We start from the raw sequence: 22,228 nt of genomic DNA, 5'->3' as shown, positions 1-22,228 counted from the left end.
GAATGAAATTAATTTCATCTGGACAAATGTCTTTTTATATCAGAAATCATTGCCCTATGTAACATGGCTGTAAATTCTGAGCTATAAAGTAAATTTTCAAAAGCTTTTAAACTGTTAAATATTAAATTTGTACTAAGATTTTTAGGACACTCATTATATGATGTGGGTGTATCATATGTGTGTGTATATGTCCTAAAACATATATGACATTAGAGGGAAAAGTGATTTGGTGGGAGAAAGCACTAGGAACTAAAGGAATCAAAAAGGACTTTTTTTAGAATAAAAATGGAAAATGTCTAGTCTGCAGGCCATTTTAGGCCCACAAAATCATTTCATCTGGCCCTGCCAAGGCAACTGCAGAGATTATGACCTGAAAGTCAGATACAACCCCGTCACATTGTTTGAGTTTTTAAGTTGATAATTTTATATGACCTATAGATGATGTTTTAAATATCAAAATAATCCTTAGCAGAAAAAGATTCCCCACCCCTGTTATACAAGGTAGAAGAGCTTCTTAAAGAACAGCTGGACCTTGAAGAAAACTAGGAACACTGAGAAACAGAAATGAGGAGAGAATACATTTTTAACATGGAAGACAGCTCAGAGCAAAGGTGCTAAGGTGGAGATGGCATGCTGAGTGTGAAAAATAGCAAAATGATCAGTTTGGGTATAAATGGAGGGGAGTGATGTGTAATAAGGCTGGAAAAGGTAGGATGATACCAGCTTGTGAAGGGCTTTAGGTACCAAAGAGATGAATTGATATTTGATCCCAAAGAGCTAATGGAATTTATTGACTTCAGGGAGGGATATGGTCGGAAATATGCTTTATGAAAATCAATGTGACAGAAGAAAGAAAGGAGAATTGTACATATAGATACGGATAACTTATTGCAAATTTATAGGGCTTTGCTAAAATGGGATTGTATTTTAAATGCTGTGTTGATGGAGCCTTCCAGGGCTCTGAACAAGAAATAAAGCATTTGAGAGTTACAAAGGATCTAAGTTAGAGGTCATTTGGTCAGTAGCAGTATGGTGCAGTGAGTATAATTATGGACTTGGAGTCAGAAGACCTGGGTATGAGTTTCAAATTCATATTTTTCATACTTTTCATGACTTTAAACAAAGATTATTATTTTTAACCTGTTTTTTCTTCTATGAAGTAGGGATGATGTTGATTCTATCTCACAGGGGAAGGAAGAATAAAATGAGACCAAGGATGAAAAATATACATATTTTTATTACATATGTGATATTGTAAACTGTAAAAATGTATGCATAGTCCAACAACTTTATTTTTGTAGGAGGTAACTGGGGTCCAGGGAACATAAATGTCTTATCTAAGATCATAGAGCAGGTTGACAGAGTTGGCACTTGAAACCTTTCCTAAGTCCAGTGATGCTGTGTAAATATATTTTTTTGTTATCAAAATCTTGAAGAACTTGGGAACTACTACCAGAGCCTCACCACCATTGGGATCCCTAGAAGCAGCCATTACAACACTGTCTCTTCCTATAATCTTTTCTCTTTCTACTTGAGAATCTCTCTATTTCCTTACAGATTCCTCCTCCTAGCATAAATTTCACACTGCCTTCACCAGTACTGGGAATGCCTTCTGTCCCCATGTTTGACCCCCCATGGGTACCACAATGTAGTGGGAGTGTGCAAGATCCAATTAATGAAGATCAGTCAGTAAGTGACACATAATTTGGTTTTAGAGAGGCTTTAAGCAATGTCTTTTAAAATTTTCAATATGATGTCTGGCTTGCTTTTCTAATGCAAAGTTGATTGTTCTATGGTTGGGCTGGAATGTTCTTCCTCATCTCTACATCCTAGCTACCTGGTTTGAAAGTTAAACAGTTTGTTTTCTTGTTGATACTGCCATTAGATTGTGAGCTCCTTGAGGACAGGGACTATTGCTTTTCTTTGTATCACCAGTGCTTAGCATAGTGCCTGACACATAATAAGTACTTAATAAATGTTTATTGATTAATGACTCATGTCCCAGACTATTCTCTAAGAATCTAGGTCACAGAGAAAATGTTAAACTTTGTTAACAATGAAATCATAGGTCCAATAAAAAAGAAAAAAAATATCATCAGAGAGAGACTGGCCATACAATAGTATTGTGCCTCTTGTCAAGAGAACCCTTTTCTTCCTGTAAGATTTCAAAAGTTATTAGAAATAAATTCTCTTTAAAAGACTGTCAATCAAAAAATTATTTATTAAGTTCCTACAATATGCTATGCACTGTTTCTAAATGGTAAAAATATAAAGGCAAGAAAATCCCCCCCAAAAAAAAGTCCCTGCACTCAAGGAGATTGCATTTTAATGAAGATAGAATATTCATAAAATAGACACCTACAAGATATATACAAAAATAAAGAGTAATCTCCAAGGGAAAAAATAATAAAGAAGGTAAGATTTGAGCTAAGTCTTGAAGGAAATCAAAGACATAATTTCCCTTAATTTAAAATAGATACTGTCAAAAAAAAAAAAAAAATCACAAGTATTCCTAAAAAGCTCTTCTGGAAAGAACACTGGATAGAGTTAGAAGACTTGGTTCAAATCCAGGCTAAGTTACCTACTGGTAAGCTGTGTGATCCTGATCTTAATTCTGGTCCCTCAGTTTCCTCATTTGTAAAATGAGGATATTGTATTAAATGACTGTTAAAAGTTACATTGAGCTCTGAAATCTTAAGATACCAAGTGAAACAGATTTTAAAATGTGGGATTAACTGAAGTCATCGCTTTGAACTCTCCCAAGCATGGCTATTTTTCTTTATGTAGTTCATTTGGACTTGATGCTTACCATTCATTCCTTTGTGTAAAACTGTGATCTAGTATTTTTTTCCTTTGTTTTTTCTGTTTTCAAACATATTATTCATTGATTAAGGAACTCTAATTAAGGAAACTCCATCTCCCAGTACAAATTGGCAATTGTTCTTTAATTTATAATCTTAGAAAACTATATAGGGTATTGAGAGTTTAAATGGCTTTCTCTGGATTATATAGTATAATAGTTTAATCTATGTAAGACACAAGGCTAAAACCCTTATCTTCCTGATCCCAGATGTGCTATTTATCTACCTTTCAAGACTCCTATCAGTAGCTTTAACATAAATTTGTTTCTGTTTTCACTTACCCTCAGAAATCTTTTTCTGCCCGAGCTGTATCACGGTCCCATCAGAGAGCAGAGCATATCCTCAAGAATTTACAGCAAGAGGAAGAGAAAAAGCGACTTGGTCGAGAAGCCAGCCTCATTACTGCCATTCCCATCACCCAAGAGGCTTGTTATGAGCCCACCTGCACTCCCAACTCAGAGCAGGAAGAAGAAGGTGCGTTTTAGTTTCTCTTAGAAAAGCAAGTAAGACTATAGGAAGAGATCATGGAAGTGAAAAGTCTTGATTAAAAATGTTCATCATTTTGACTACTTATATGAAGGGGAAAGCTAAAGAATCAAATCTTCCATTCTACTTTCTCATATATCACTACCTTCAAGGGAAATGGAAGAATTTTTAAGAACACAATAGTTCTGTTTTAAATGAAATATACTATTCATAATAAAGAAATCAATTAATTAAGTAAATTTTTCATATCCTCCAAAGATCAATGGAAAGCTTATGTTATTGTTTGATGGAAACTTGTAGAGCTAGTCTTAGTTAACTCATTCACTAGTACTCTTACGATGATGTACCAAATTATGTGAACAATGCTGTGTTTGTAAACCCAGAAAGGATAATTGCTGTACATATGAAGCAAACAGAATTTAGAAAATACCTAGTGAAGAAGAATGTCCTTGAGTTTGGGAGTTTGAATCCCTACAAGCTCAACTAACTATGCAAGACTTGGAATAACATATAGGGAACAGTCTGGCAAACAGCTCCAAGGATACAATTTCCAAATTATTGTTAAGATCAGTAATATTGCACAGAGTTCTTGTCTTTCAGTGGGATGGATCAATGTGTGTACATGTGCATCTGTGCACATTTTCCCAAAAGCGCAAACTTAGTCAACTTGTATTGTGAAAAGAAAAGATACTATGAAAATAAAAATCCTCATTACTGTAATGTTAATGTTTATTGAAAAACCAAAATTTATGTTCTCTGGTTTTTCTGTCAGTAGAAGAAGTCACTAACCTGGCATCCCGACGTCTTTCTGTCAGTCCATCCTGCACATCAAGTACTTCCCATAGGAATTATTCCTTTCGCCGTGGCTCTGTTTGGTCAGTGCGATCAGCTGTCAGTGCAGAAGGTGAGCCTATTGGAAATATATCTTATATTTTACTATTCTTCACAATAATCATGGATTAAATATTTCTCATTCACGTCTCATTATTGCATTTTCATAAATAAAGAACATTTTGACATTTAGCAATCTAGAAATAATGATAAGATACAAGGCTATAGGATGATTTTTCATTCAAACTGACAATCACCCTATGCAAATGGAGCCAGTTTGGTTTTTTTAAATATTATTACAAGGCTCAATCCCACTAGTGAGTGGCCACTTTTGTTGTGAGCAATTCCCTTACTACCATGCCAACTTTTGATGAATAGGATTTGCTCTGGTATTCTGCTTTGATATTGTTTTACTTTTTTTAAGCCAAACTTAGTAACATTTCTCTGATAGAAGTTGATAGAATTTGTATAGCTTTTATATCCCATGAATGGAAAACTAAATAATGGTCTATATTTATGGATTCTGGGCTACAGTAAACTGACAAATGATTTGTAATGTGGTCACTAGAAACTAAGAAGAACTTCTATACCTAGGCACTTTACTCAACCAGATAATACTACGTAGATTTTAGTGGGTAACTAGACTTCTCTGATTTCTCAGGGCCACACAAGACAAAATTATGAACCTCAAAAGAATATACACATGGTTGTTATTAATTTTGAAGCTATGAGAAATTTTTATTTTGGATCCCATTCTTTTCAGGCCACTGCTATGAACTAGCTTCTGCTCATTTAGGAATACTTCTGAAATTATTTTTTCATGCATCCCTGTTTCAATGTCTCTGAAAAAGAGTTCTTATTCCTAGACAGCTTGTAAATTTTTCTCCATAAACCTTTAAAACAAGAAAATTGTTATAATCAATGTTCTTTAAGCTATCATAGAATTACACTGCTTAAAACAATTAGCAATATTTTAGATTTCTTAGTTGTACTTTCATAATAAAATAGTGCTTAGGCAGATATATGTGTATATAGAGAAAGAGAAATTTAGATATATATATATATATAGATATATATGTGGTTGTAGATATACAGATATATATAGATATAGATTATTAATGATTCCAGAAACAATCTCTAACCCAGAGCAGAGCAAAGCAGTCCAAAAATGAGTCAAAAATCAAACAGAAGTTTAATTTCAAAGTAAGGAAAATGCCTTGCAAATAAAGATACAAGTCCTGGAGGCCTAGTGGGGAGGGAGAAGGCAGAGGGCAGGAGGCAAGATAGTGTGAAGAGATGGTTGTGCAGTGAGCTATAGTCCTGGCAATGAAGGATAACAGTAACAAATTTGATTCATAGCATGGTTTCATGACTAGAAACTAGATTTTGCTGTAGCTGAGATGAAATGCCAAGTTCACAGCACAGCTTGCTTGCTGAGCTTTAGTTATGGAAAGCAGGGTGTCTCTTTATATCTTAACAGGGGAGGCATAGATATGGCTACAGTTATAGATACAGATGTGTATAGTGTGTATTTGTGTATACTGTGTATTTGTGTATCTCTGTATTTGTGTATGTAATGTCCCTTTTTCCATCATTCAGATGAAGAACACACTACAGAGCATACCCCCAATCACCATGTGCCACAGCCTCCTCAGGCAGTATTTCCAGCATGCATCTGTGCTGCAGTACTGCCCATTGTTCATTTGATGGAAGATGGAGAGGTTCGGGAAGATGGTGTAGCAGGTACAATTTGGAAAATTATATTACTATGATGCTTTAAAAATATGACAGGAACCCATCACATTTTCATCCTTCCTTGCACAAATCACTTCTATTTTTCCTTTAAAGCTTGCTCTTGATTTCATGTACAGCTCTTTAGCAGAAAAGAGATTATTCTGAGTAAATACTTACCAAGTAAATACTTGCCAAGCGCTTCTTTGCTAAAGAAAGGCAAAAATATTTTCCCAAGCTACTTACATTGTAACTGAGGAGATGAAATGTAATTACTTAGGAACATACGTAATACATACAAAATAGATGGAAGATAATCTCAGAGAGGAAGGAAGTAGCAGCTCACAGGACCAGGAAAGACCTCCTATAGAAGGGATAATTTGAGTGAATATTGAAGGGAGCCAAGTAAATCAAAAGGTCAAGATAAGGAGGAAGAGCCTTCCAAGCAAGCCTATGCCTTTGCATGTATGGCCATGAAGATGGGGGGTTGTGAAATGTTGGGTTCTAAGAACAGCAAAGAAGCCATTGTAGTTGAATTGTAGAACATCTGCAAGTGAGAAAAGTATAAAAGGATGAAAAAGGTAAGACTGGATAGGCTTATAAAGAACTTTCATTGCCAGTCAGAGAACTTTATAATGATTTTAGAGTAAAAGGAAGCCACAGGTGTTTAGTGATTTGCGGGGTAGGGAGGTTAGATGTTTTGGTCAGATCTGTGCTTTAGAAAATCACTTTTGTAGCTGAATGGAAATTAGATTCAATTGAAGAAAAACTTGGGTCAGGGAGGTGAAGTAAAAAGCTATTGCAAATTTCTAAGCAAGAGTTAATGAGAGCATAAACTAGGCTGATGATTTTGTGAATGAAGGGAATGTGATAAGCAAAGAAATGACAAGACTAGGATAAGTGAGGTGAGTGAGAATGAAAAGTAAAAGATGATTAGATGGTTATGATTCAGGGTGACAATAACAGAAAAGCTTAGAAGAGATAAAAATGACCTATGGACTCTATATAACAGCTTTGAAAGTCAATCATAACGAGACTTGAATTTCCCATCATAAATTAAGGTAATACCCCTAGCCTTGGCTCCACCATCAACATAATGTGTTTGTTGAGCTGTTGTTCCAGGGTATTATAGATATGGATTTATGTTGCTACATCTTCAATTCTGAATCTTATGTTCCTCTGAAATATTTGTGACTGGGCTGATTAGAATTAGAAGTCATGTTTACATTTGTCTAGATCTCTTTTTACTTAATCATACTGCTTTACTCCCAATTTTTTTCATTTTCATTTATTAAAGTTATTTCCTAATATTAATGTATTCATTTGATTTGTTAATTTTCCAAAATGAGAGTATTTATTTCATATAGTGCTTTAATATTTGCAAAGTGCATAATGTGATTTATCTTTTTTTTCCCTCACAACCAGCCTAGATTCTGCCGATATTATTATTCCTATTTTACATTTAAGGAAACCAAGGCTCAGTAAAGTTAAATGACTTGCCTTAATCACACAACTAATAATGGTCAGAGATATAATCAGAAGCCTGGTCTCCCTCAATCAAAATCTAATATTCATTCGACTCTACTCAATACCTCCATGACACATTTAATGAAAATCTATAAAAACATGTATTCTTGAATATTTTACATGCAAAAGAAATAACCCACACCTCACAAAAGCAGTCATGCAGTTTATTACTTACTTTCTCCATGTAGAAGAATATGCATATCTACTTAATGAGGTATAATCATTCTGTAGAGATTTTCAAAGGCAAAAAGAAATTGGCATGGTCTTAGAAAATGTTCAGTATTCATAATTTTAACAAGCAATCTCCAGATTTCTCCCTTTTTTAATACTCTTTTTTCTTTAAAAGTGAGTGCAGTAGCCCAGCAGGTCCTGTGGAATTGTCTAATTGAAGATCCTTCAACAGTCCTTCGACATTTCTTAGAAAAACTCACCATAAGCAACAGACAGGTAAATTAATTATTTGCTGATTTTATAGAAAAGGAAATCATAATATCTTTATAAAGCTAAGTTCACAAGTGATATTAATATAACCTGGGGTTCCCCTCAACATACTACATTGAAAGTTATGCAATCACTTATAGTACTGTTGGGATTGTTATTTACTCTAAACAAAAACCAGCCCCATAAATCATCTACCCAATGATATTTTTATTCTACACTAAGCCAAACAGTGCACAAATTCAGAGCAAAAGGCATTTATTTAAATGATATACTGATGTAAAGAACAAGAAAAAAATTCCAAAAAAAGGAAAATAATCTCTCACTAGCTTCCCTAGTGACAATGGGAGAGGAAATGTTCTTTAGATAACTCTTACTCCCAGGGTTACATCCAAGCTGGAATACTTTTTGTGATTCTATCAGTTCAGTCACTTATCAACCCCAGGATATCTCCCTTCTGATAACAAGACTTCTCCAATACTCTACTCTGACTTGGATGCTCCTCAGAGCTACTACTGACATTAATTGCTATAATGGTTCTCAAAGTGTGGTTTAGGGATCCTTAAAAAAATCTATTTGTCTGACAATATGTTTTCATTTTTAATATAACTATTGATAAATGTAACCTATATAAACAAAAGCTCCTGGGAGAGGAGCTTTTTAAGAGTAATTTTTAAGATTAAAGGGGTCCTGAGAACAAAAAGTTTGAGAATCACTGACCTAGATATTCATCTCTATTTAGTTGCTGCTGACCTCTATTGTCAGGCTTTGTATTCCTCACTGAGCTGTTGCTGTCATCTGCTGCTAGGCTGCTGTCTCTTCCTCAGAGGAAGTGCTAGGACTCTTTTAAGGTGCATATATTCTCCAAGATTCTGTCTGTCATCAACTTCTATCTATACACTCTCACTCTTGCTGAGAGTGGCTTCAATTATTGCCTATATGCAAGTAATGTCCAAATCTATTTAAAACTTCTTCTCAAAGCTTTGGGTCCATAGTTTCAAATAATTGCTAGAGATCTAGATAGCTTAGCCTAGTTTTTTCTCAGCATCTCAAATTCAACATGTCCAAGAATAAATTGCTAATCTTTTCTTACCCCTGAGAACTTGCCCTTCCACCTAATTGCTTTTTCTATTGATGATCATATGAGTCATAACATTCATAAAGCACCACCGGAGAAATATTAATTTGTATTCCAAATGGTTTTAATCAGGCATATTTTTTCAAATAGTTTTGAGAATTTCCAATATATCTGCTTTGTATAGTCTATTGTAAATATCAATTCAATTCAACCAACATTTATTAAGTAACTAGTCTATGCAGGACGCTTGCTGAGCTTTGTTATCAAAGATAACAATAAATTTTTTTTCAAGTCTACAAAGCATTTTCCTCACAACAACTCCATGAGATAAGCAATGAAAGATAGTCTTCTTAGCAATGAGGTTCAACATTACTGATAAGTTGTTTGTTCATTGATGGGCTACAATAATGGTGCCTGGACAAATGTATTTGGTTTCTGAAAAGCACTGTGTATCCATGGGCTCATATCCTTATGTAGCCTTTCATGAATATGACTTTCTATTTGGCCATGGTAAAACAAAGTCATGTTTATAGAATTAGCTCATATGAGTAGAAGAAGGTGGTGGGTCTAATTATGATAGTAAATTAACCAGACTACATTTTATTGTTCTAGTCCAATTTGTGGCAAAAATAGTTCTCAGTTAATTTTATGTATTAAAATTAATAACCTACTTATATCTGATTACTAAAAAAATTAGTCCCTAGAAAAAGATTCAATGATGTAGAAGGCCTTACATTATTTCATGATTATCTAATACTTTTCTATAACAGGTAGTACTATATAACATTGGATTCAGGAAACCCACTTCTGATAGTAGCTATATACACTTGGACAAATCCTTAATTTCTTAATTTTAGTTACTTACCTATAAAATGAGTGTTATATTTTTCCAACTGATATCAAGGAATATTTGCGAAGGCACACTATGCAAATGTGAGTATTGTGAGTATTATTTTTTGAGAATGTATCAGATGAAAAAAAAATTGTAACATAGGCCAAAAGTAAAAAAAAATTTCCGCTGAATTCTTCATAGAATTAAGTTCTCAAAACTTGGTAGCTAGGAAAAAAAATAGTCCAATATAGTTAAACAACTTTCTGTCTTTCAGGATGAGTTAATGTATATGTTGAGAAAACTTCTTCTGAATATTGGAGACTTTCCAGCTCAGACATCACATATCCTGTTTAACTACCTGGTGAGTTCCTTCAGTGAAGTAGTATGGGAGTGCCCATTTTTCCACTAGGAAGCAGCAACATTTGGGTACAGTAAAGAAATATGTACTTCCATTATTCAGCATCAATAACAGTGGCTTACTTTGGCTCCTATAATTTTTTTTTGTTTGTAAAAAATCATGAATTGATTTTTAAAAATCTACAATATTTCACATTGTTACTCATTTTTTTATTAGTAAGTGGAAGTAAATAAGTAAGAAATCGAACAATGACTTCTGGTAACAAAAAAAGGTAGAGGTATTATCAGCATTTTACTGTTGCGAATATTCTTAGTAGTTAAGGCGCATTACATGTATTACTTTACTTTGAAAACAAAGAAGAAAGGAAGTATAGCCTTACAATAGGGACTTGGGACAAGCAGCAGGAAGTGGGCCCTCAAATCAACTTATAATTTGTAATATGAAAATAATGCCTAAAGTAATTGAAGATCTCTTTTTGTAATTCATTTGATCTGAAATATGAAAATAATACCTAAATTAATTGAAGATACCTTTTTGTAATTCATTTGACCTGAAAGATAACTAATAAAGAGAGATCATCAGACAGACAAATGCAGGCATGACCTTGGATAACTGCAGTGGTGATAATCTTTACACCCCTAAGGTGAGAAAAGCACATTGGAAACTTTAAATAACCATAGAAATGTGAGATATTTTAATGACTATGTTAAATAAATGTTATTTTTATAGATCCCTTTTCTCCACTATCACCAACAATCCTCCATGGTCTAGTTGCTATGTTTTCACTACTGAAAATAACAACTCCATTTTTAGTTGCTGTATGAACTTGGGCAAGTGGGTTTCCTCATTCCTATAAAGTGAAGTTATTGGACTGGATGATCTCTAAGGTTCATTCTAATACTTTATAAAACCTATAGAAAGAAATGGAGGTAATTAATATGGGGGGAGTCAAGTGACAAGGCTGGTGCTCATTGGGGAATAAAAGAAACTGATGCTATTCTTTTTTTGCCCCCATCATTTTCTCCCAGACCTTGTCAGAGAACAAGAAATAATATGGAGATAGGAAAAACAAAAGTAGACATTAGGAGCCACTCTTTGACCCCACCAATTAGAATTGCTCCAAGGATAGGCAGATAGACACAATCTGAAATGCAAGTCAATTCAACAAGAACTTATTAAACTCCCACTGTGTTAATAATATCTAGGCAAATATGATACACAAAATATATATCAGCAGAATTTAAAATAATCTTGATGTGATGTGGAAATAGGAAGTTCTACTCTTGACTGAATGATTTCCTCTTTCAATGTTACATCAAAAATTATTGCTTGGTTTTAGGATCAGTTTCCCAGTTATCAAATCACTAGAGTACCATCATGCAATCTGCTAGATGAAGACATCAAACAGTTTGAAGGATGCATAAATAGAAAGTGGTTTTATTTTGAAGGGCTGTAGAAATATTAACATAATCTATAGTCAATCAGTTAACTAGATCTAGTATCCATGGGCATAAATTTTCAGCCACAAGATTTTGGTATTGTTTTTACCAGTGAGATCATAATAGAAAGTGGAAGAAAATCAGAGACTCATGGCCTGAATGGACACAGACTTGTGTATTTTTTTAAACCATAATCACAATCATGATGTGTGGTTGGGGGACTATCCACACCCATGAAGCCATTTGATAGTTTCCAGAAGATCCATCATGACCACATAAACTCTTTGCATTCTATGCCTTCCAGGTAGGATTAATCATGTATTTTGTGCGCACACCCTGTGAATGGGGAATGGATGCCATTTCTGCCACTTTGACTTTCCTTTGGGAAGTAGTAGGGTATGTGGAAGGTCTCTTCTTCAAAGACCTCAAGCAGACAATGAAGAAGGAGCAGTGTGAAGTAAAACTCTTGGTCACAGCCTCCATGCCAGGTAAGCCAATCATTCTCAATTAATTAATTAATTGATTGATTAATCAACACTTATTAAACACCAAGTATTTTCCAGGCAACTGGGAATATATAGAGGCAAAAAAGGGCAGTGCCTGCCCTCAGCTTGCACTCTAATAAGGGAGACAACATGCAAACAAATATCATGTTGCATTAATCTATATATGTATATGTTTGTATATGTATAAATGTCTATGTGTATATATGTAAATATATGTATATATTTAAGATTACATCAAATCTATTTAAAGAACAGGTTCATTAACCATAAAATTGGAAACTTAGAGAGCTCTTTTCATGCAAAAACAATTTGAGTCCTATCCACTTGGAATCCAAGAATTCTTGTTTAATATAGTCTGAGAATAAAATGATGTCTTAAAAGTCAGCAGTTGCCAGATTAAAATGGAGATGTGAAAACAAAGATCCATGTGAATCAGTCCTTGAGTACCTTCCAATTTGGTATATTTAAAAGGTCTATCACAGGGTGGCCTGATGAATTTGAATGGTTTTCTGATTGAAATTTTGGCGTTAAAGGAATAAAGTATAGTAGTCATGGCAGGGGTCCCATGGAATTGTAACCTGCATAAGTAACTGCTCAATGAAAAAAGAATAGATTAATAACCTTAAAGAAAGAAATAAAATAGAGTGAGAATGATCTAAGCTCTAGAATTTTAAACTATCCTGAATGACTTAGTTTTCTGAAGTATTCTATTTTTTTATAATTTTATTATAACAGTGATTATGAGATCCTGTATAAATTAGAGAAGAGAAATAAAATATCATTTCTAATATTCTGAGTATTAATCATCAGTGAAAAGAATCAGTTAAATTAGTATAAATTGCAAAGTAATATCTAGTTATTGACACTACTTACTTTTTTAAGATATCTCAAAATTAAATCAAGTTTAATTATGGAAAAATTAAACATATCAGCAATTAGAAAGTGGAAATGCATGGGCATAACTTCATGAACCAAGCAGCAGAGAATATAAACCTATTTTGAATTGTGATACAAATTCTTGGTTGTTAGATGAGCTTAGATCTGATTTTTTTTCAGTTTCTTTTTTCTCTTAGAGTTCTATATTGCTAAAGGATAGGTTGTTTGTCTAAAGAATTAACTTTAAAGTAAAAGGTGAGTACCAAAAATTAAAATAGCTTTTCTCAATAACTGATTACTATTACTGACTAGAATTCTTTAGTTGATCTTATGCATATATATGGAAGAAATATACCATTTCTGTCATGAAAATGACAGTTTATGAAAATTTTTCCCTAGGTACCAAGACTTTGGTCGTACATGGGCAGAATGAATGCGATATCCCAACCCAGTTACCTGTACATGAAGACACACAATTTGAAGCTCTTTTGAAGGTGGAAATGACTTATTGACAAAAGTGTATAATTTCCTCTTTATGTGGATGACTCATCTTAGTGAAAATCTATTTAGAATTCCTTGGTGTCTTTGCTACTTTTACACAAATGTCTAAATTCACTTGCTTTGGAAAAAAAGACTATAATGTTCTGTGCACGTTGTTTTTCCTTACATATGACTTTGCTGATATTTAAATTTAAATTAGAATGTCACAACTCATACACACTCTTAGATACAAAAATAGCTCAGCAACAGTACATCCAGAAATCAAAATATGAACACATAACCACTTTGGTTATATTAAGGTCATCAGATTAAATCCACTGAAATCAACATTTTCAAATGACCATTATATGTGAGATTCTATTCAATATACAGGAAATACAAATACGGAAACATAAAAAGTACTGGTCTCAATGAGTTTGTATCCTACTAAGAGGAAACATGTATACAAAAAACTAATTACTATAGATATAAATATAGTCAGTGTAGTCATAGATGTTTAACACATACTCTCTAATAAAATAACTCTGGCTCATAGACTGGATTCAGATCTGGGGAATGATCCCAAAAGGGTCATTTTTCTGTCTTTGACTTGTTGTCCCTACCTGGAGTTACTATAAGAAAAACTCAATTGGGGTATAAAATAGAATCCAAAAATGCAAGGGTAATCCATTTGGCCAGGGGGAACATAAAATTTATGTATTCTACTTTGTTGGAGAATCATGAAGCCACCTTCAGTCCTTCACCCAAACAATTAGGTATATCTAAACATAATAATGAATACTAAAATCTGCTAGCATTCAATAGGAGACAAAATCATAAAAAAACAGAGAAAAGCAGTGAACACTTAACAGTGTAGAGACAGATTGACACTCCTTTAGCTTCTATTTTAAATCCCCTTACCATTCCTGATTATGGTGAAGAAATGAATCCCCTAATTATAGTCTCATGTACTCATTATATTTAGTATACTATGTTTAGTGAGTCAATTAACAAATATTTATTAATCACTTACTAAGTGACAGGCAATGCTAAGCTGAAATAGATCCAGCCTTTATGGACCTTACATAGGAGAACCATGACAATACCAGGTACTTAGCACTTAGAGGGAGTAGGAAGGCATCCTACATAAAGTGTCATTTGAGCTATTTTAAAGGATGTCAGGTATAAGAGGCTGAAATGAGAGGTAAAACATTCTTAGCCTAAAGGAAAACAATATTAAGGCATAGAGATGGGAAATAGCTCATATGTTTCAAGGCAATGTACTAAGTTTTTCAAGTCCTGGGCACTATGCTAAGCTCCCCACAGAAATATTTTTTTTTAAGAATTAACAGATCCTTTTTTTTTTTGGTATTCTAGTAAGAAATCACTCTTATGAAGCTCAGAATAAATTTAAAAAAACAATATTATCTGAAACTGCTACCAGATGCGTCTTAATACCCAGTGGAAAGAATTAATAAACCCTTTTTTGATATTTTAGCTAGAAATCACTCCCATAAAGCTCAGAATACATTTTTAATCTGCCTAAAATAATTCTTTAAAAATATTTGTAACTAAAAGAAATAAGCCAGTTTTCTGGAAAATATCTATATGAAATAGTTCATTGCTATTTCATACAGGATAAATAACATGTTACCAAATATAATTATCCTTAGCATATGGATTAATAGGTAAAAAATGCCTAAAATTTTTTTGTTGTTGTTCTAGGAGTGTCTAGAATTTTTTAACATACCAGAAACTCAATCAACACACTACTTTCTCATGGATAAACGGTGGAACCTTATCCACTATAACAAGGTATGGATAGTTATTATAAAGCTTCTATTTAAAGCTTCTATATTTTTGTAACTCCTATTTACTTAAGGGATAAAAAATAGACCAAAATTAACTTGGGTAAGTTTTTATTTCCTGTGCAATTCTTAATTCACTTTCCTAAACCATTAAATTTAAATGGTTCCAACCAGTGGTTGGGAGGAAAGCCACAGGGAGATGACTAACATATGAATGAAGTGGATATCGTCTTTGGAGAGAATCACTTAGTGAATTACCCATCTCTTTGGGTATTTCTGCTTCTAATATATTTCTTTAGTGACCTGGAAAAGTTGACCCAGGTTACTCCACCTGAGTTGTTCTGGCTTATTTGTTACAAGAAAAATCCAAGAAACAGGAAGACAAAGAAATGTGCTTTTTGTTTGCCTGACCTTCGGTTTCCCTTTCTCCTTAATATAAAAAAAAATAACCTTTTGAAACTTTTTTATTTTTTCTTTTTATATGCTCCCATTATAGACCTATGTGCGTGACATTTATCCTTTCCGGAGGTCTGTATCACCTCAGCTGAATCTTGTACACATGCATCCAGAAAAAGGCCAAGAGCTTATTCAAAAACAGGTACTATGATATTCTTCTATCAATATAAATTTGTTACCTATTTTGATTCTTTATAGGGAGTTACATAAAGCATTTATGTGCATGTGTGTGCATATATATATGTATGTTTGTACATATGAAGTTACATATAAAGCATACACATGCACATAAATATATACATATTTATTTTAAGGTACTTTCAGGTTATTTTAATTTGAATTTTTCTACTACTGATTTAGATTATTTTTCAGATGGCTGGACCTTGAGACAGAAAGATTCATAGTCCTAAGTTCAAATCTGGATTCAGATACTTTCTAGCTATGTGACTTTAGGCAAGTCACTTAAATCTGAGTTTCCTCATCTATCAAATGAACTGGAGAAAGAAATGGCAAACCACCCCAGTATCTTTTCCAAGAAAAATCTAAATGGGGTCACAAAGGCAAACACAACTGAAAAAAAACAGCTGAACATGAAAACTGTTGTAATAGCCTTTCACCATTTATCAATTGGAAAATGACCCTTATTCTTGTAAATTTTAATCAGTTCCTTATATATCTTGGAAATGAAACTTTTATCAGAGAAAGGCACTGCAAATCATTTTTCCATTTAATTGTTTTACTTTTAATCTTACTGCATTGGGTTTTTTGTGTGAAAAATTTTTAGTTTATACTTCATATTTAGTTTACTTCATATTATCTTATGTTAACTTCTTTTATCCTTGATTTATCATGAACTGTTTCCCTATCAATAGATTCTAAATATAACTTCATTTCTCTAATTTGCATATGATTTGACCTTTTAAATATGTCAGGTATATTTATCATATTGAAAAGCATTAAAAGCAGCCCAATAAGGTTAGCTTTCAGTGATTTTTTTAAATAGTCCCCAAACTGGTCTGCAGTTGATCAACATAAATGAGAAAGAAAGAAAGAAAGAAAGAAAGAAAGAAAGAAAGAGAGAGAGAGAGAGAGAGAGAGAGAGAGAGAGAGAGAGAGAGAGGGAGGGAGGGAGGGAGGGAGGAAAGAAGGAAGGAAGGAAGGAAGGAAGAAAGGAAGGAAGGAAGGAAGGAAGGAAGGAAGGAAGGAAGGAAGGAAGGAAGGAAGGAAGGAAGGAAGGAAGGAAGGAAGGAAGGAAGGAAGGAAGGAAGGAAGGAGGGAAGGAAGGAAGGAGGGAGGGAGGGAAGGAAGGAGGGAAGGAAGGAAGGAAGGAAGGAGGGAAGGAAGGAAGGAAGGAAGGAAGGAAGGAGGAAGGAAGGAAGGAAGGAAGGAAAGACAGACAGGATGGTGAGCTGGAAAAGGAACAATGGATTTGGAATATTCAAACCTTAATTTTAGTCCCATTCTTGCCACTGACATGCTGTGAGATCTGGTCAAAAATCATTTCTTTTCTCTGGGTCTCATCATCTATATTAAGCTTCTTCAGTTCTTGGAGTATATGTGTGGAGAAAAACATAGTAAACATAATTAATCCCAAATCAGCCTTCACTTAGAAGCAAAATTTAATGTTCTAGTAATATATCCATTTTATGTCTAACAATGAACCAAAATTTATTTTTAATAAAATTATTAAAAATCAGATATTTAAGCATCAATACTACCTTGTTTTGATACCTGAATATATCATTAAATTATAAAATCAAATTAAATCTCCTAGTTGTCATATTGATTTAGCATTAATAAGAGTTGTGTTCAAAATATTTTTACTTTTTTTTAATCACTTTGATCATCCTATGCATATAAATGATAAATTAGTTAAATCAAAGCCAGAGCATCAAATACAGACCAGCTTTAAGGGCAGTTTCAGTGAGACTTGCATGAAATTGTCACTTGCATGAAATTGTCACTCTCAAATTATTGTCACCATTACTTTACATAATCTATTATTTTTGAAAATGAAAAATAGAAGATCATTCATATATGTATGTGTATGGTTTTATATCTTGTATCTATTATTTAATAACAAAAAATTTCCAAGATTTTTAATCAGTAACTGAAAATTTTTTTAGTAAAACTGTCATTCTAGTCCCTATTTCTAATAGCAAAACAACAGGATCCAAAAGTCTTCGCAATGAAAGCAAAGTTTTAAATAACTTTTTACCAAAAAAAAAAAGAAAAAGAAAAAACAAAATAACCACAAGTCTAAACACTAAAGATTAGGCTACTGCAAGGGGAAGGAAGGATTGGAGAGGAAAGAGGGAGAGAAGAAAGGGGGGAAAAGGGGAAATGTCTCTTTATTTTTAAAACTAATCCAATGTGCCACTTTGATAAGTTGCCATGTTTGTTTCATGTCCTGATTTTGTTGAACTGTATTTTTCCTTCTTTTTTTTTTTTTTTTGTATACTTTAATATAGAAGTGGATTCTATGGGAAAGAGTGATAAACAGGATGTTCCAAAATTGTTAGGGCAATTTAAGCTTTAATAGTTTAAATAGTTTTAATAACTCTATTTCCTTCAATTTATCTACTTTCTAAACTTGGATCATAATAGCTTTTTTTTCATAAAGCAAAAATACATAGAATTCTGAACAGGAAAAGCCAGTCTAGTGCTATAGATCAACCTAGATGAAAAAGAAAAAGAATCAGAGTGGTGAGACAAAGAAGGACCAAAGGACTTAAAATCAAGGGACCTGAAGTTTAGTCCCAGCTAATGTTTTAATAGCTTAAGGCTTCACACAGACTTTTGGGATAATCTGTTAGAAAAAATACTAATAAAAAATTTAAATAACTCAAAGTGGCAATATGTCAAAATTCTGCTATTTTTGATAACATGCTTTAAAAAAAATTCTTCACTTTATAAAAATCTTCACTTTGTACACATAAGTCAATAAATTCTCAGTTTTTTTCTGCTTGTTCCTCCAAAGTGAATTTCATAAGACAAAGTTAAATCTATAGTCAGAGTTCTGAAATATGATGGATTGAGGAAGAGAGATAAAAGGGCCTCCAAATTATTTTCGTTGTTGATATTGAGCCTGGAAACTCCATTTATCAAGAGGAGCTACAGAAGAATGAGATTCACTTTTATTCTCTCAAAGACAATTGTATGAAATGTACATCATAAAAGTACTGAAATTTCAAAGAAAAATGGGCAGTATTTTTTGTCTCTTATTTACGTTTCAGATTGGTGAGAAATTTTTAATGGGACAATAAATTGTTTAGCCATTCCTCAGTCAAGGGATTTCAACTTTGTTTCTAATTATTTTCTATCCAAAAAGTACAAAGATTTTTCCCCATTCAGTTGCTTCACAGGGAATTTTGTTAAGGCAAAGAGAACCCTAGTCCATGTCACATAAATTCAGAGTAAGAACCATACTTTTCCAAAGGCCACCAAGTCTATAATTGATTATGTGATTTGTTCATTGGCTATGAATTCTTACGCTGATCTCTTAGGATTGTTAGTGTAAAGATAACAATGGTGGAGATAATAGGCAACAGCAGACAGAATGAGAAGAAGAAAGGGCAAATGTTGGCACTTTTAACCAATTTCCACTTGAAGTCCTTTATTTCACAACACAGAAACAAAGAAAAAATAAAAAAATCTCTTTTCAAATGATAGAGACAAAAAGAAAGAGAAATTAGATAGATAAATAGATAGATGGATAGATAGATAAATGGATGATAGATCTATGAAGAGAATACTATGTGCTAAAAGCATTGGGAATATATAAGCCAAAAAAATTAATTCTAGCCATAAGAAGCTACTACTAAGAGACAATATAAAAGGAAAATGGAACTCTATACTTTTAATGTATGCCATACTCCATGGGAATTTGAAATATATAAGAAACCCTCTTCTTTGCTAGAATGATAGAAGAAAGAAATGAGCCAATACCAGAAAAAAATTGCCTTAAGATCTTTTTTTTCACCAAGACCTTTTTGTAATTCTTTCTACCTTGGGTGTTGACATTTCAGAGATTTTAACTCCAGTTCTCTCTCTGGCTTTTCTGTTTTTTGTTTGAATAGGTATTTACCCGGAAGCTTGAGGAAGTAGGACGTGTCTTGTTTCTCATATCCCTCACCCAGAAAATCCCCATTGCCCACAAGCAATCCCATGTTTCAATGCTCCAGGAGGATCTTCTGCGCCTTCCTTCCTTCCCTCGAAGTGCTATCGATGCTGAATTCTCACTCTTCAGTGATCCTCAAGGTACAGGGGAGACTATTTTATCCTCCTTTTTTCCTGCCTCCCATCCTCTCTTCTTGATATGAGGGGACTTCTTTATCAAAGCTTTTGGGATGCTCATTGTCTTTTCAGAATGCATGGTGTGTGAGGTTACCTTGTAAAGGAGACAAGTGTGCCATAATAAAATGACAGTTAGGCAATATAATGAATAGATTGCTAAGCCTAGAGTCAAAAAACTCATCTTCCTGAGTTCAAATCTGGCCTCAAATGTGTGACCCTGACAACTTTGTTTACTTTAATTTCCTCATCTGAAAAATAAGCCAGAGAAAGAAGTGGAAAACTATTTCAGAATCTTTGCCAAGAAAACACAGCTGAACAACAAGAAGCTCTTGCCTTAGATTCAGGTGATACAGATTTGAATCTCTATTACTAATCAACTAGAAGTGTCTACAGCAAATCAATTCACTTCTCTCTGTGCCATATGTAAAATGGAGAAAATATCATTTGTATTATATACTTCATAGTATGATGAATACTATGTATTACATAGTTACATAGTAACTGGATGATAGGTATGATAAAAGAAAACAGTTTGCAAGTCTAAACATAATTTTTGGTCCAAACTTGTGATTCCATTGAAGCTCAAAACCCATGGTAAGAAAACTTTCTGTACTAAAAGAGACTGGCAACTGTCCTTCAATTTATAGTCTTAGAGAGTCACCTGAGCCTCTGATAGGTTAAAAGATTTGGACAGTGGTGCACAAGCACTGTATGCCAGAGGTAGGCTTTGAACTTGGGTCTTCCTAACTCCAAATCTGGCTAGCTATCTACCCACTATGCCATACCACCTCTAAAGAAGCCCCCTTAAAAGGTCAATTGTTATTGCCTTCTGAAGCTGACTCTGCTAATACATTATTCTGTCTGTACTGCCTTCAACAGCTGGAAAGGAGCTATTTGGTCTTGATACTCTTCAAAAGAGTCTATGGATTAAGCTTCTGGAGGAAATGTTTCTAGGAATGCCAAGTGAATTTCCTTGGGGAGATGAAATCATGCTTTTTCTCAATGTGTTTAATGGAGCATTGATCTTACATCCTGAAGACAGTGCTTTGCTCAGGCAATATGCAGCTACTGTCATTAACACAGCTGTACACTTCAACCATCTTTTCTCTCTCAGTGGATACCAGTGGATCCTCCCTACCATGCTGCAAGTGAGTTTGAAGCTTCTCATCTTTCCCTTTTCAATTCCAGGAGAGAAAAAATCTTTATTATATTCAAACAAGAATTCTATTCAAGGTTTCCAATTGCTTCACTTTGTTTTCTTACTGTAGCATAAGATATCTTAAAGAGTTCTTCTGATAATCAATCAACAATTTTATTACTGTTGTCTATGTGCCAGACACCATTTCAGGACTTGCCAAAATATAAAGTGGGAAATAAACCCTACTCACAAAGTTCTAACATTATGATGGAGAAGTGAGGGGGATATAAGAACCTATATAAATAGAACAGAATAACAACAAAGAGAAAAATACAAATATATACAAAGTAGTTGAATACATGGTAATTTGAATGGGAAGGCACTAGTTGTTGGGTTTTTTTAAATTTTCAATCATATTTTATTTCCAAATACATATAAAGATAGTTTCTAACATTTGTTTTGTAAGACTTTGTGTTCCAAATTTTTCTCCCTTGTTTCCCTTGTTTCCTTATCTCCCCCATCCCCAAAACAGCAAGTAATTTAATATAGATTAAATATGTACAATTCTTTTAAACGTATTTCCATATTTGTCATGTGCAAAAAACAGACCAAAAGGGAAAGGGCACTAGTAGTTGTGGGATGAAGTAAAACTTTCTTGGTCTTATCTAATTGGATTTCCCCCATCCTTAGCTGTATTTTCCTTGACAGAACAGCTCAGACTGTGTTTTTATTTCCCAATTTTAATAAAAACATATTATGAATACAGGTAACTATGTAGTATAGTGGAATAAGAAGTGTATAGATAATACAAGTATTTATTATTCCCATTTTATAAATAAGGAAAAAGAAAGTGATAAACATTTATATAGCACCCACTAAGTAGCAGAGCAGATGGGTGGTACATTTTGTTAAACACTAGACCTAGAGTCAATAAGAACTCAAATCTGTCCTCAGATACTTACTAGTTATATAACCCTGGGCAAGTCAATTGATCTTGTTTACCTCTGTTTCCTTATCTGTAAAATGAGCTAGTGAAGGAAATAGCAAACCACTCCAGTATTTTTGCCAAGAAAACCCCAGATGGGGT

The 22,228-nt window shown here is 33.6% G+C and overlaps 1 protein-coding gene across 10 annotated transcripts in view; it reads left to right on the top strand.

Moving 5' to 3' along the window:
* Window positions 1-22,228, top strand: part of UNC80 (unc-80 homolog, NALCN channel complex subunit) — a 218,502-nt gene that overhangs the window by 140,968 nt on the left and 55,306 nt on the right. For 9 of the 10 annotated variants that reach the window (XM_074298820.1, XM_074298825.1, XM_074298823.1 and 6 more), the window contains 12 exons: window positions 1,558-1,689; window positions 3,149-3,335; window positions 4,120-4,251; window positions 5,778-5,921; window positions 7,783-7,883; window positions 10,059-10,145; window positions 11,886-12,069; window positions 13,363-13,457; window positions 15,169-15,258; window positions 15,748-15,849; window positions 19,787-19,967; window positions 20,883-21,151. In XM_074298820.1, the coding sequence (XP_074154921.1) occupies window positions 1,558-1,689; window positions 3,149-3,335; window positions 4,120-4,251; window positions 5,778-5,921; window positions 7,783-7,883; window positions 10,059-10,145; window positions 11,886-12,069; window positions 13,363-13,457; window positions 15,169-15,258; window positions 15,748-15,849; window positions 19,787-19,967; window positions 20,883-21,151 (1,704 nt within the window). The remainder of the gene's footprint in view (window positions 1-1,557; window positions 1,690-3,148; window positions 3,336-4,119; window positions 4,252-5,777; window positions 5,922-7,782; window positions 7,884-10,058; window positions 10,146-11,885; window positions 12,070-13,362; window positions 13,458-15,168; window positions 15,259-15,747; window positions 15,850-19,786; window positions 19,968-20,882; window positions 21,152-22,228) is intronic. The other variant, XM_074298822.1, reaches the window with a different exon arrangement.

The sequence above is a fragment of the Sminthopsis crassicaudata genome, chromosome 3, assembly GCF_048593235.1.
Source record: "Sminthopsis crassicaudata isolate SCR6 chromosome 3, ASM4859323v1, whole genome shotgun sequence".
Lineage (NCBI taxonomy): Eukaryota > Metazoa > Chordata > Mammalia > Dasyuromorphia > Dasyuridae > Sminthopsis > Sminthopsis crassicaudata.
This window is presented reverse-complemented; position numbering and strand designations above follow the sequence as displayed.